This window comes from Tachypleus tridentatus, chromosome 13, assembly GCF_004210375.1.
Source record: "Tachypleus tridentatus isolate NWPU-2018 chromosome 13, ASM421037v1, whole genome shotgun sequence".
Classification (NCBI taxonomy): domain Eukaryota; kingdom Metazoa; phylum Arthropoda; class Merostomata; order Xiphosura; family Limulidae; genus Tachypleus; species Tachypleus tridentatus.
Genome location: NC_134837.1, coordinates 137,815,447 through 137,832,183, shown reverse-complemented (window position 1 = coordinate 137,832,183; position 16,737 = coordinate 137,815,447). Strand labels below are relative to the sequence as shown.

The following is a 16,737-nucleotide window of genomic DNA, read 5'->3' as shown; positions in this document are numbered from 1 at the left end:
GCAATATAACCTAAATAATTTCGCCGTCTTTTAATTTCTTTAACAGGCTTATTTATCGATTGCTAATGGCCTTATTTTCAAGTCGAAAAAGCTCAAAAAAGGAAGATGATTTTAACAATTGAAATAATATTGTAAACAGACTCTAATAATGTATAAGTGCACTTAAACTAATCTTTTTTTCTAGTTTCATGGATTTTAAATTTTATATAAAGTGTTGTTTCACGTAATAATGGTTAACAGATTCTATTTTATAAATATTCATTATTAGGGACATTTTATCGATATTAGTTTTCTATACGCTGTTTTACGACTTTCTAAAGAATTCTTAAGTATTCAGTTACGTATACTTACACGCCCGGCATATAATCGATTACCTGAGGGTCGCAGATTCGAATCCCCATCACACCAAACATGCTCGCCCTTTCAGCGAAGGGGACGTTATGATGTGACAGTCAATCTCACTATTCGTTGGTAAAAGAGTAGCCCAAGAGTTGACTAGCTGCCTTCCCTCTAGTCTTACACTGCTAAATTAGGGACGGCTGGCGCTAGCGTATATTTACTGGAAAACGGGAAACTCCAGAGAAACCCGTCTTCATGTTATGAGAATATATCATAATAGATTGTTAAACAAAGCAGTTTTTAATATTTAATTTTTATAGTTCTTCATATTATTTGCTATTAGTTTCCACTAATACGAAAATTATAGTTTGTTCTGTATAAATTAGTGTTCTCCTAATAAGATATTATGTTATTTATGTAATTTTAATGTAGCGATTCTTAAATTATTGTATTTTTAATTTTCCTAAGATATTATAAAATATACAGATGGCGTTCTTTCCATTGTGACAAGGATAATTAGTGTTCGAATGAGTGAAAATATAATTGTAAGGTGGACAAAAGTTCGAAGTAGAAATTTATATTCAGTTTTCATAGTAAGATTCTTGTATTGCTCCCAGAAAGGTGAACTACAGTTGGTATAGAAATGCATATATAAAATTTTGGTTAATAGTAAGTAAAGCAGTTGCATAAAGATTATCAGTATCACATGATTTTGTATTACCTTAATAGTAAAGGTGCTGTTAGCCTGTACCTACGATAGTTTGTAGAATTTATGCAGTATAATTTGATATATTATCGTGTGAAACATCTAATTTTACTGTAAAGTATTTTTACTACAAGTAAATTTATTTTATTGCAATGGCGCCAGTATTAAGTAAATTTCTTCAGTCTAGAAAAACATCAGCATTAACAGCTTCAGCAGTTTTAGTTTGTTGGATGTGGTATTTAAAAATAAAAAGAGGACGCAGGAAAGCTCAGCAAGTGGATGAAGTTGCAGTTGTATTTGAACAGAAAGATGCAAAAAAATCACGAGCTCATGTAGATGCAGAATTCTTCAGACAGCTGAGAAAAATATTAAGGATAATTGTTCCAGGATTCTTTACATCAGAATTTGGATTTCTAATTCTTGTTGCAAGTTCTCTTATTGGACGAACAATGTGTGACATTTGGATGATACAGAATGGAACAATAATTGAGAGAGCTATAATAAGTAAAGATAGAGAGTTATTTGTTAGAAATTTGATATCTTTTATATATGCAATGCCATTTATTTCACTGATGAATAATGTTCTTAAATATGGGCTTAGTGAATTAAAATTGAGGTTTCGTACAAAATTGTCTCAGCACTTGTACAACCAGTACATGCTTGGAATGACATACTATCGTATGAGTAACCTGGATACACGTATCTCAAATCCAGATCAACTTCTTACCCAAGATGTGGAAAAGTTTTGTAGCTGTTTAACTGCCTTGTATTCAAATATTAGTAAGCCAATTTTGGATATAATAATTTATATTCATCGTCTTACAGTAGCTGTTGGGGGTGAGGCTCCAATGGTTATGATGCTATATCTTGTTTTTGCTGGATTATTGTTAACTAGACTTAGACGTCCAATGGGAAAGATGACGGTGACAGAGCAGAAATTGGAGGGAGAACTAAGATATGTGAACTCTAGGATTATAACAAATAGCGAAGAAATTGCATTTTATCAAGGTAACACTCGAGAAAAGACAACTTTGCAGCATGCTTTTGAGAGGCTGTTTGATCATGTAAGAGATTTATTAGAGTTTCATTTCTGTATGGGAGTAATTGATAATATTGTGGCCAAGTATTTTGCAACTGTTGTTGGTTACATTCTCATTAGTCGCCCATTTTTTAGTTCAAGGACTCATGGAAGTAACAGCCCAGGAGAAAGACTTGAAGCATACTATAAAAGTGGACGTATGTTAGTGAAACTGGCTGAGGCCATTGGAAGACTTGTGTTAGCTGGACGAGAAATGACACGACTTGCTGGGTTTACCACACGAGTGTCACAGCTTATGAAAGTTTTAAGAGATCTGAACAAGGGCCATTATTCCAGGACAATGATTTCTGGTAGTAGCATCCAAATAGAGAACACAAGTAGTAATAAACCTAAACTAAAAGGATATCATTTGATTCCTGGGGCTGGACGCATTATCACACAAGATAATATTATTAAGTTTGACAGAGTTCCATTAGTCACACCTAGTGGAGATGTTCTTGTTGAAGAATTAAGTTTTGAAGTACCATCAGGTGTGAATGTGTTAGTCTGTGGCCCTAATGGTTGTGGTAAAAGCTCCTTGTTCAGAATTTTAGGAGAACTGTGGCCTACCTTTGGAGGAACTCTAATAAAGCCTGCCAAAGATAAACTCTTTTACATACCACAACGTCCTTATATGACACTAGGGACCTTTAGAGACCAGATTATTTATCCACATAGTATTAAAGATATGCAAAAAAAAGGAATTACAGATGAAGACCTTGTCTTATTTTTGGAAAAAGTTCACCTCACATATATTTTGGAAAGAGAAGGTGGGTGGGATGTCAGCAAAGACTGGATGGATATTCTTAGTGGGGGTGAGAAACAACGAGTAGCCATGGCTAGACTGTTCTATCATAAACCTCAATTTGCCATCCTTGATGAATGTACCAGTGCTGTCAGCGTGGATGTCGAGGGATCAATGTACCAATATTGCCGTCAGGTAGGAATAACACTTTTTACAGTCTCTCACAGGAAGTCATTATGGAAGTATCATGAGTGTTACCTTCAAATGGATGGACAGGGCAACTTTGAATTTGAGAAAATTCAAGACCATACCACAGAGTTTGGGTCTTAAAGACATTGTAAATTCATTTGTAATCATCAAACTTGCCAAAGTTATCATGAGGCATGTTAGTATACTATACAGTTAAAATTATATGATTTAAAATTGAGAATTAGCCATGGATGTAATTTTTGGCAGTTAACAAGTAAGAACACCATGTACCTATTTGGGTTTATATTTTATTATTAGTGTTATGCAAAGTATAAACAGACAAAGTTGTATGTTAGATTATAAACTTAATCTTTGGTAATTATGAACTTAACTGATGACACTTTAGAGATTATGTATCTGAAAATTTTTCACTTACTGGGACTAGAATAACATATATAACAAAACTTGGTGTAGTATGTATGGTGATGAATATTTGCTAGGAGGTAAATGAAAACCAACTGAAATAATTAAATATCCAGATGTGTAGGGTGAGAAAGAGAAAAAAGTGTATAACTGTAAGAAGAAATCCCCTTTTTTTAAGATGAACAAAGTATTGTTAAAATTTAAGTTGTAAAAAAATGTTTTTACTAATTCTTATTTCACAGCCTGTGAAATTTTAATTCTCATAAAATATATTTGAGCATACAATTTAGAGGATAAATCTTCATTGTTAATTGTTTCAGGTATTACTTAAAAGAGCACAACACATTTTTTTAAATTAAAATGAAGTATATATTACTGTAGTAGATGAAATGTCATTCATTGTAGTATCTATGTTGTGGTGAAGCTTTCATAAAATGCATCACATAATTTCATACCCAATCATATTGCTATATTTAACATGTATAGGAAAGTTGATTATATAATGTATAATGTTGTTTGTGCAGTTTGTAGTCATTTTGGGCTCTGATGTAATTATATTAATGATATTTGATTATTGATCTATAGTGAAATTTGACTGCAATATGTACTTTTGTTTTAGTATCATGTATTTTAGTTTTAATTTGTGACCTATATTAAATAAGAAATCAGAAAATGGTATCTCAAATTTAATAAAGAAGGAACTCTGTTTTGCTGAGTTAACTTAGTGTTTTCACATGCAAGTTTTAACAATTAAATCCTGAGTTCCTTCCATTTTTTGACTTCTAGTTCAAGTAAGTCTCAGTACTTTAGTTACTGTATTTAGAATTTTCTATGTCAAATTAATATTTGTGTATTTACTTTAGATGAGGAGAAAATGAAACTAGAAAAACCTAGCTTTAAACAGAACATAAAAAGCTTATGTTTTTGTACTACAAACATGGATTTTGTTTGGTGAAAATATTTGCAGGCTTTCAAGGGAAAAATAACAGAAAAGACTTGCCAATTAGAACTTTGGATGATTTTCATTATCATCATCCATATTTTACCAACAGTTTATTTCACTATAATATTGAAATTACACTTGAAATTAATGTTAATTGTTTTGTGATGAAAAATGAAACTATTGTTTTTTTTACAGAAAACTGCTTTAACCTAAGTTCTACATTTTGCTTTTCAATGGGGCAAAATTTAATTTTGTCTGTTTTTTTTAGGTATTAATTGTATATTACTTGTTAAGCAAAGTGAAAAGATGTTTTTAGTTTCACAAATATATTCTTTTTGTTGTAACTTTAAGATAAAAGTAAAGGATAAATGTTTGAGTTCATTTATTAATCAAAACTTGTTAATTTTAAATTATCTTGGTGTGTCTGCCTGTGATTTGAATTAGTTTCTAATATATTAGTGACCAATGTAACTATGGTTTCAATAATTTTTTTTTTGAAGAGTTTATTTATTTCAAGGTTTGTTTTCTCTTTTATCATCATACACCTCTATTAGTACTATTATACCCATAAATCTTGTAAGTTGTATGTGATTACGTAGAGGTATTGTAGACAGTGAGTAAATAAAGTTTATTATCCATTTTAATCTGTTGAAAAAATTGTTGTATTATTTTACTGTTATTAAAGTTTAGAATAATTATTTTAGTTACATTATTTATGATCATTCACAAAATTAGGTTTTACTACTGTTACATATAATTTATTCTGAACAATCCTCTAATTTATTATGCTATGTATTATTATTTCAAATAGCCTAATATTTTAATTTAGAAACTAATTGAATGTTAATATGCATTAAATTTATGATATGTGCCAATAAGATTAATACAATTTTCTTTCTTAATACTAATATATTTTAATATACAAATAATAATACAATTTATAATAATGGTTATTAAAGTAATGATTTACATACCTATAAACAATATATTGAGTCTTCTATCTGGTCAGGAACTGATTATTTTATCAGTGGCCCATGATGAGCAAACTATTTCCAAGTTGATATTGGTACAGTTCACTTAATGATTAGTTTTTCACTGCTAAAGCTATTTAACATTTTCATAGAAGTATTAACATTTGATGCTAATTCTCTGAAGTTCAGCAGTTTGTAATGTTTGAAATCTATAAATGTTCCTGATCAATCATCTGTTGTTTCCAGATTGATAAGTGTTTATCACAGTTACAGCTTTTGAGGTTTATAGTATACTACCTAATATGAAAACTGTCTCTTGGTTCATTGACTTGTAAACTTTAGGTGAGATTCTCAAAATTCAGCTGGCAACAATATTTTACTTACATACTAAGTTGATGGTTCTTACACTCAAGAACCTACAAATTTAGAAAATAGGCAGGAATTTCACAACACATTTAATTATAAGTTGCATGCATTTGTAAATATATATTTAAATAAAACAAACATTTACCGTTACATATTTATTTTAATATCAATCTGTTACATTACTGAGAAGCCTTATTTAAAACATAAAGCTTAGTACTAGATCATTAGATTCACATACTATGATGTTACTATATATAAATGATGAGGAATTATCACCTAGTTAAGTAAAATGGAAAATTTATCTTCAGAAGTTGAAATTATTTCTATTAATTGGTAGCCCCTCGGTGTGGATTTCTGTACATAGTGAGGGGACCTCCCAGGGAAGGTTCTGTTCTATCTGGTTACGTTCTCTGGGATCTAAACATCCACCCACGTGTTTGCCGTGCGTGGCGACCCGTGAAGGGGAGGAGAGGATCCTGGTGATTGAGGGGTCCAACCCTAACACACCACTTTGGCCTCAAATTCCTGTACGCGGGCAGCCTTTGGGTGGCCCCCCTTGGGTCAATCGGCTGGTCCACTTGGGCTACAGTCAACCAAGTACCAGTGTTGGATGTTCTCAACGGGTGTTTGGGTATAGTGCTCACGAAACCCTGGCGTTGCTGCATTGTCCTTTCACGACTTTGTAGTGCGTCCCCTTGTAGAGCTCAAAGGTGGGTGGGGGTCAGTGGGTACCGAAATTTTTTCCTTTTCCTATGGATCCTCCAAAAAATTTAAATAAAATTGTAAAAAAACAGTCAATGGGTAAGCGACCACATCTTGAATACTCAGAACAGCAATCTTCAACATCAGTAACACACGTACCTCATTTTCTTATATTACATTATCTTTCGGAAAAACCTTTGGGGCAAATGTCCCCGTTTTTTATTCTAAAGGGACTAGAGGGACTTGCTGGCTCTCCAAAGTCAGTAAAGAAACTTCGATCTGGTGACATATTGGTTGAAACATCCACATCCCAACACAGTGAACTCCTCTTGAATTCAAAGGCAATTGGGGATATACCTATTGAGGTTACACCCCATGCTACCTTGAATTCTTCACGAGGAGTTATTGTTGAAAGGGATTTGAAGAATGTTCCCGAGTCAGAGATTCTCGCTGGTCTCTCCACTCAAGGAGTTTCTGCAGTGAGGCGCATCTCCACTCGCAAAGATGGAGTTACGCTGCCAACAAATACCCTCGTTTTAACATTTACTTCACCACGTGCACCTGCCACCATCAAGGCAGGTTATCTCATTTGCAGGGTTCGGTCCATACATACCAAACCCTCTTCAATGTTTCCAATGTCAGAGATTCGGCCACTCAAAGACATCTTGTTGTGGTTCCCTGATATGTGCTCGTTGTGGAGGCAAGGACCACGATGCCTATGACTGTGACATGAACCCACATTGCATAAACTGCAATGGTTCACACCTCTTTTACTTTCATTCTTGCCCAAAATGGTTGGAGGAAAAAGAGGTGCAGCATTTGAAAACGACACATAACATTAGTTATTCTGAGGCTTGGAAATTGCTGTCCACAACTCCATCTCGGACATATGCTGCTGCACTTCATTCCACAACTACAGTGGGAGTGCAGACAGATCACTCTGTGCCTCCAAGAGAATCGTTTTCAAAACAAATGAAAAGCCTTTTGACCTCCATGGTTAAAAAGGTTGATGAATCGACTTCCACACCCATCTCTGTTTCTCCCATACCTTCCAACAGACCTCAAGATCCACGTCCTTCAGTTTCAAATACAGGCATTTCTTCTGATACATCTTTTTCTCCCACCACAAGAGACAAAACAATTATTCGTTCGCGTCCTCAGTCACTAGATTCCCCTTCCAATAACAAAAACCTGCCCACTCGACCCAGAGCAGGATCCATGGAGGTTGATAGACCTCCTTCGACTAAAGACAGTAAAGAAAAAAGAAGTGGTCGTAAACGGAAGGGTTCTCCAGCCACTTCACCTACCCGTTCTTAAAAATGGCCACCTTGATACAATGGAACTGTCGAGGTTTACGTTCTAATCTGGATGATATCAAAACGCTGATTGCTTCCTACCATCCTGTTTGTCTTTCTTTACAATAAACATTTCTCAAAACTGCTGATACTGTCTCCATTCGGCAGTTTTCTCTGTACAGAAATGGCAGGTTGTGTGATGGTCGAGTACATGGAGGGGTGGCACTGTTGGTTGATCAACACGTGCCCACCCTGTCTTTGTCACTCAACACACCCTTGGAGGCTGTAGCCATCCGTGTTTCCTTGGGTCATACCATCACTGTTTGTTCTCTGTACCTGTCCCCTGGAGAGACATACGATCAATCAGATCTTGATGCTCTTGTTGAACAGTTGCCATCTCCATTTCTAATCCTAGGGGATTTTAATGGACATCATCCCCTCTGGGGAAGTGCTATTATTGATGGGAGGGGCCAATCTGTAGAGCGGATGCTCTCTGATCATAATCTTTCTCTTTTCAGTACTGGTTCTTCCACTTACTTTCATGCACCTAGTCAGTCCTTTACCGCTATTGATCTCTCAGTTTGCTCCCCTTCATTATTCTCCCATTTTTCATGGAGGGTTGACAGTAATCCACTAGGCAGTGATCATTTTCCGATCCTTTTGAGAGAGACTGGCCGTGGTCGATGCCACCCTACCCTCGTGCCCCCATGGAAGCTGGATCAGGCAGACTGGTCCACTTTCACTGCTCTCGCAGAACTTGATCCTGCCATCATAAATCAGCCATCAATAGACGACTGTGTAGCAGCGGTAACTGACTGTATTACACATGCAGCTGCTCAGTGTATTCCTAAAACCTCGACACGTTTTCCACGATATCCTCGTCCGTGGTGGAATCCTGCTTGCCACTTAGCACGGAAGGCTCAAAAGCGGGCCTGGGATACTTTTCCGTAGATATCCCACACTTTCAAACCGGGTTGCTTTTCAACGGGCCCGTGCACATGCTAGGTGGGTAAGACGTCAAAGCCAGAAGGAATCTTGGATTAAGTTCACAACTAGCATATCTTCTACCACCAGTTCCAAGATCATATGAGACAGGATTTGAAAGGTTAATGGGCACTACAATTCTGTCCACCTCTCGATCTTACTCTCTGATGGTCAGGAGGTGACTGATGTTCGGAACATCGCTAACACTCTAGGTGAAAGCTTTTGCCGGGTATCTAGCACTTCTGCTTGTTCCTCCACCTTCCTGGCCATCAAGACTCAGGCAGAGCGATCACCTCTTTCCTTTTGAACTGACTGTTTCTTTGACTATAATTGCCCCTTTACCCTGGTGGAACTAAAAAATGGCCCTTCATCAGTCTGCCAGTACGTCTATTGGACCTGATGATATTCATTATGACATGCTGTACCATCTATCTCCTGCTTCTCTTGATGTCCTTCTGATTGTTTTCAACTGGATCTGGCAGGAGAATGTTTTTCCTGATGCCTGGCGCCAGGCTATTATTTTACCTTTCTCTAAGCCAGGGAAAGATCCCAAGATTCCTTCAAACTACCATCCAATTGCTTTGACGAGCTGTCTCTGTAAGACATTAGAAAGCACTCCACCACAGACCACCTAATTCGTCTTGAAACATCTATCAGAGAAGCCTTTCTCAACCGCCAACATCTTGTATCAATATTCTTTGACATAGAGAAGGCTTACGACACAACATGGAGGTATGGCGTTTTGCGAGACCTCCATACATATGGGTTATGTGGCCATCTACCCATGTTTATTAAAAAATTTTAATGGACAGGAGATTCCAAGTTCGTGTGGGTTTGACACTTTCCCCGTTCTTTTGTACAGGAACTTGGAGTCCCTCAAGGCTGTGTATTGAGTGTTACACTCTTCAGTATAAAGATAAATACCATCACTGAACAACTCCCTCTCACTGTTGCGAATGGGCTGTATGTCGACGACTTTCACATCTCGTCAGTCGTCAAACATGAGATATATTGAGCGGCAACTACAAACCGCCCTCAATTGTGTATGGAAGTGGACTCTGGCGAACGGCTTTAATTTCTCTCTCTCCAAAACTGTATGCATGCACTTTTGCCGTCGACGGGGTATTCACCCTGATCCTGAACTTCATATCGGTGAAGTTTTGCTGCCAGTGGTCCCGGAGACCAAGTTCTTGGGGCTTATCTTTGATCATAAACTGACCTTTATACCACACTTAAAGCAGCTTCGGGTCAAATGCACAAGAGCACTGAACATCCTCCGTGTTCTCTCTTCTACCAGTTGGGGGGCAGATCGCTGTTCAATGTTAAAGGTATATCGTGCTCTTATTAGATCGAAACTCGATTATGGATCAATGGTCTATGGCTCTGCCAGACCTCGCCTTAAAGATGCTGGACCCCATTCATCACCAAGGACTTCGACTCTGCACTGGGGTTTTCCATACCTCTCCAGTTCAAAGTATATACATTGAATCTCATGAACCTTCTCTACACCTTCGCCGTTTGCAACTATCTTTACAATATACTTTGAAACTTCATTCCTTACCAAAGCATCCCACCTGGAAATGTGTTTTCCTTCCTCGGTGGGCAGTACTTTTTCAGAACAGACGATCTGTCATTGCTCCATTTGGCCTTCGCATCCGGGCGCAATTGGATGAATTGGGTCTGTGCATTCAGTTCCCATTTATACAGATGGTTCCAAATCAGGTAATTCAGTGGGCTCTGCTATGGTTTGCTATGGGTCAGTAGTTGCGTACAGAATCCCTTCTACAGCTTCTGTGTTCACTGCTGAACTGTATGCCATATCTCTTGCCCTGGATCATATTGCAGCTGAGCAGTACTCCAACTGCACTATTTATACTGATTCACTTAGTTCCATACTTGCCTTGGAATCGCTACACGTTAGCTCACATCCTATTCTCGCTGATATTCGAAACCGACTGGCCCATTTCTCATTCGCAGCTACTTCAATCCAGTTTTTCTGGATACCAGGCCATGTTGGTATTCGCAGGAACGAGCTTGCAGACATGGCAGCTAAATATGTCTGCTTCAGCACCATCACTCCTATGCCTATTCCGTACATGGACTATGGTGTTGTCTTCAAGGCTCGGCTCCGTGCCAGCTGGCAGTCCACTTGGAGTGAGCAACGCGACAACAAACTTTTTCAAATCAAACCCAAAATTGGACTTTGGCCATCTAGCTTCCATAAAGTTCGGAAGGAGGAAGTTGTTCTCACTAGGCGACGCATTGATCACAATTTTTTAAATCATCATTTTCTTTTATCTGGAACTGATGCACCAATGGGTAGTTTGTGTAACACTCAAATCACTATCAGCCACGTTTTACTTTCTTGCCATCGTTACAATTCTCAACGACGGTAATATTTTAAACATATTTTTTCCCAGGGTCAGTCTGTAACATTGGACAGAGTTATTGGTGATGATGACTCTATCCACCTTGATAATGTTTTTAATTTTTTAATGGCCATTAATCTTTTTAATCTCATTTAAGTGTTGCATATTTATTCATTACACCTTTTTAATTGTGGTTCCTTTTTTACAGTTTTAATCTCTCTCATTCAATTTGACATTGGACAATGGCCAGAACATTAAATAAATCGACACCAGGACTGGAAAGGCCAACTTCAGGTGACTAACGCTACTGTTTGAACTACTCGTTAGTCGTTCTGGCGAGTTGTTATTATACTTTTGCTGCATATCATTTCACACTTTTACTACTTTACTTTTTAGTACTGGCCATATTGACTCATAACTCAGAACCAGGACTGGAAATACCAACTTCAGGTGACTGACGGTGGTTTTTATACTTACCTGTTTGTCTTCCTGGCGGGTTATGATCATTACCATTCTGCTACAGGTAGTCCTTTACAACTTTGTTGACTGGATGTCAACATTGGTTTTTACGCCATTTTCTGTTTTAATTGCCGTTTTGCTTTTATCTTCAATTACTTTTACAAATTTTACTCCATTTACTTGACTTTTATCTTTTTACTGGACATTTGGCTACTCATTATTATGAATTTGTGGAGTGTCTTTTAAAACTTTTATTCTTTTACATTTTGATAATAGCTGCTATGACACATAACCCGGAACCGGGACTGGAAAGGCCAACTTCAGGTGATTGACGGTGGTTCTTGAACTTACCTGTTAGTCTTCCTGGCGGGTTATGATCATTACCATTTTGCTAGAGTAAATATTTTACAACTTTGAAGACTGGATGTCACCATTGGTTTTACACCATTTTCTGTTTTAATTGCTGTTTTGTTTTTTACCTTCATTTACTTTTACAAATTTTACTCCATTTACTTGACTTTATCTTTTTACTGGACATTTGGCTACTCATTGTTACAATTTTGCTATGTATCATTTAAAACTTCTATTCTTTTACATTTTGATACTGGTTGCTATGACACACAACCCAGAACCAGGACTGGAAAGACCAACTTCAGGTGACTGACGGTGGTTCTTGAACTTACCTGTTAGTCTTCCTGGCAGGTTATGATCATTACCTTTTTGCTAGAGTAAATACCTTACAACTTCTTATACTCTGCCTTCTATCTTAACATTGTAGACTAGGTGTCAACATTGGTTTTATACTTTTTTGTTTTACCTTCATTTCCATTTATGTCTATCACTACATTTATTTATTTTTTTTTTTTTTTTACATTTTTACCGAATGTCTGGAGCAGATAGCCTCGCTGCTTTGTGCCATAAAACACTAAATCAATCAATCAATCAATCAATCAATTAATTGGTAGCTGCTATAATAAGAGTAATATTATCATACCTTAGATAATTGGGAACTACCATCCAGAAGTTTAATGCATGTTTTTGATGACTAATTTTCAGCTCACTAATTGAGAAATTAAATAATATTTTTATAGTTTTAACCCACTTGCACCTCTTGTTCTCTGAGAATAATGGATGATCTTTAATATAAGATCATCACTTTCTCTTGTAAATAAAATTAAAAATATTTGAGAAGCAAAAAGTAATGATTAAAATGAAAAATAATTTCATGAATGACTAACAGAAAATATTTATGGTCATTAATCTGTAACTTAGATGTTTTTAAATCTCACTAAAAACTTTGAACTATGTATATGCATAAACTGTAACATAAAAGATTAAGCCAGCCCTTAAATGTTCAAAGTGGAATATACATACTTAATATCAGGTCATAGTTTTGTTACCAGCGACACAGATGAATACAGAACATTATCAAAGGACAACAGGTTTCTACATACAACAGTTACATACTTGAAATTTTTATGTATTCTACAGTAATTTCTATACAATGAATCTACAAACATCCATATGTCTACTTCATGTACAGATTTTTCACAAAACATCATACATGCTTTTACATAAGTGAAATTGGCCTAGCATGGCAAAGGTGGTTAGGGTACTTGACTTGCAATCTGAGAATCATGGATTCAAATCCCCATCACACCAAAACATGCTTGTCCTTTAAGCTATGGGGGTGTTATAATGTGAGGGCTAATCCCACTATTCATTGGTAAAAAAATTGCTGTAGAAGTTTCTCTGACTTGTTGCTACTATTTTGCAAATTGCATCACAATGAAAAATGTACTTTCAGTTACAAAAACAAGTAAGTGAACTCTATTCCTCTATGTCTTAGAAAGACATTAGAAATCCATTGGGATCATGAGTATTCTGCAAATACAATTAATAATATTAATTAATGACCAAAACTAATAATGTTTATTTTAACTCTGCTACTTAATTACCTTTTTTTTTGTTAATGAATATTATGTGCAAAATAACACCATACTTACATAAGTAAAGACTTTATACACTATGATTATTTTAACATTCTGCATGACACTAATGATATATTATAAATTATTGTAGTATGGTCTTCAGCAGTGAAGAGACTATTATCATTATTGTTTTACTAAGGTAAAAGACATTAACATTGTTGGGAAAAAAAATTTAACCCTCTCGCTAAGGATATCCTTTTCTCATCATGGTATTCTTTTATGCTTGGTATAAAAATGTTGCTGATAATTCAAATCTAAATATTTGGTTACAGAGTCGTAAAATTAAAAAATCAAAATCCCACTTGCAGCACCCAAATGCCCTCCTCTTTTTCAAAAATTGCCAATAGTTCTACTTGAGATTTAATATTATATTATTTATAATCAATAGAAAAGTCAAAGTTCTTTTGGTACTAGCATCGGTTCTATTAACCATACGTCATATAATGCAGAAAATTCTAATATATTAAATAATCTTCTCTAGAAAATATAATTTATGTGTACCTAGAAGTCTTTGAATATTAGCATTCTAATCAGTTATGCGTATTAAGTCGGTGAAAATTCATGAATAGCTAGGAACTCACCATTAGGTGGACTACATTTCCTTTCCACAATTATACTGAAAAAACAGAGAAACAAACTTCTATCCTTAGATTATATTCCCTTGACATAATTATCTGGACAAAACATACTCAATGTTGTATATAACTGAAGTAACAGCTTAGAATATATCATATACCCTTGACGGGTAAAATTATACTGATAAAAAAATCATACCTTATGATGCATGTACCTAAGAAGTTTGCTTATGGTAGATTTAGTTGATAGTATTACATTGGCAAACATCATATTTTATGCTGTATACAATTATGAAATCAATTCAGAGTAGCAACTTGTACCTTAGCCAGTACTTTGTAGTATGTCACTGGAAACCGTTCAAAAACATACTGGTTGCGGGCAAGCCAGATCACGTACTTAAACACTGTTACTGTATAATGGAAAGTAAAAGCCAGGGAACAGGGACCGGCAAGTGATACAATATGGTCCTAGCTGAGATCGAAGGAACACGGAAACGGCGAGTCATCTTTTTCCATATCTCATCCGACATTGGGCAGAGGACCAACATGTGTGGAGACAGATTCCACCCAAATATGACACAATGGACGTGACTCCGTCCATTAATTAATCCACCACCTCCTTCAGCGAGGAGGGAGACATTGAGTCTCCACACTCCTGGACCCCGAAAAACAGGGGTAAAATATTTAAATGTGGAAAAAATGGCTCGATGGTCAGACACGTGAAATGAAACATCCATCACCTACCCAACAGACTGCAGCTCTGGCTAGACACTGCTCCAGGCCAGCCGTTACATAGAAACCAACCAACAAGACTTGGAATTCTCCAAGCATTATTGGGGATAGATATTAACATAAACTTAATTGTTGTTTGCTATAGATTCAAGGATTAATGGCTTGCTCTTCATTATTGGACCGTTGGAAGGTTATAAAAGGAAATATTAAGTTCCACTGTTCTATCAGACGAAAGTAACTCTAGAGTTGAGGGTGAGTATTGTTGACTAGGTGGTTTTTCGTTTAATAATATTGTTAAGGTAGCCTTCTGACACTACAAATTTTATTTTATTAAAGATTTACTTATTTTTATCGGGGACTAGCCCATTCCAAGTTTAAAAAATGACAAATTTCTGTTTATTACTGTATCAATAATACAAACATTTTGGTTTACATGTAGTTTTATTCTTATTGGTGACATGTTTTCTTTTGATCTTTCTCTATGTATACGTTTATTCGTCGGGTCTCTCTTTGTTTTTATTGGTTGCTTTTCTCTGATCTCCTTGTCTTGTATAATATCTTGTCCCAAACCATATACGACTGTATATATTTATAGTTTAAAGATTTAGTTATTATTCTTATATTTGTTTTACGTAAACTAGAGTTCCACATGAAAAGTTTCTATAATTTTAAGTTAAATCACGACCTATATCTCCAAAATGTAACTTTATTAGCTCAGTATCTTACTATTACAGCTCGTCAGATATCCTACAAGTTCACTAATTCAGTTAATTATAACCTGGAACACTGTCATTCGTAAATCGAACATTGATTGCTCTCCAGTGGCATAGCAGTATATTTGCGGATTTACAACGCTATGAACTTGGTTTTCATAGCCGTGGTGGGCAGAGAACAGATATCTCAGGATGTAACTTTGTGCTTAACAACAAATCTAATATGCTACCATTAAAAGAAATCGCAAACTTAAGTATCACCCATGCTGAAACGTTTCTTAACAAAACTTCAAGATATACTAATATAATATTTACGAAAGCTTAGTTTATAAAATACTGACCTACATTCCAATGTAATAATACCTGCAGCATATACGTATCGTTAGTCAAATAAAATAATTCACCATAAAAAAAGAAGGGATTTCTCCAAAGTATTTCGAACTAATATGATAAAAATGTCTTTATTTTAGAAAACCTATAATAGATATCATTCACTTTAAATCTGTAACTGAGCATTACCTCGTCCTCACTACTTAAAACCGACGTGATTTACCACAGCCTAATATGCCATCATCATTACACGTAAGTAAACACTTGTCAAATAATGAAGATAAAGACGGTTGACAAAATCATAAAACATTTTATTTACAGGTTCGAATGTCTCAGAATAACTTATTCCATCATCAACGACATCTAAAAATAATTTTGCAAATATTATAATGTAATAACATAATCATTAGGTTTTTAGTTATTAAGAACAGCGGTAAATGGATGAATAAAACAATGTTTATGTATGTATTACACAGCAGTTGCATTAAGTATGGAAATTTAAAACAGTTTTAGATCTCATGTGAATTACTAAGAGTCAGGAGATGTTTAGCTATGAGATCTTATTTAATGTAATGTTCCAGGACTGAATATCCTGTGGTAATGATAGATAAATCGTTAAACGAGATATTGTGATCTTTGTTTTCAGAATGTGCACGAATGGATGAGTGGTTGTTGTTTTTTTTTTAAGTAGTAGAAAGCTGGTTCTGTTAGATACTGTTGTACATTTAATTTAGTGCTTACGTTTGTTTCAGTGAAGTTTTCATTTTGTATGTGACTTATATTCTTGATTGTGTATTGTGCAAGTCCCTCCTGTTCTTGGAATTTGC

The 16,737-nt window shown here is 35.6% G+C and overlaps 1 protein-coding gene across 1 annotated transcript; it reads left to right on the top strand.

Moving 5' to 3' along the window:
* The first annotated feature begins 827 nt into the window (after positions 1 to 827).
* On the top strand, positions 828 to 5,067 carry Abcd3 (ATP binding cassette subfamily D member Pmp70). The gene is made up of 2 exons (XM_076480947.1): positions 828 to 3,063; positions 4,344 to 5,067. Exons 1-2 carry the CDS (start codon positions 1,198 to 1,200, stop codon positions 4,356 to 4,358), a joined length of 1,881 nt encoding a protein of 626 aa, XP_076337062.1. The 5' UTR covers positions 828 to 1,197; the 3' UTR covers positions 4,359 to 5,067.
* The last annotated feature ends 11,670 nt before the right edge of the window (positions 5,068 to 16,737 follow it).

Excerpts from the sequence above, each read along its gene's own strand:
- Abcd3 (XM_076480947.1), top strand. The coding sequence starts at position 1,198 with ATGGCGCCAGTATTAAGTAAATTTCTTCAGTCTAGAAAAACATCAGCA.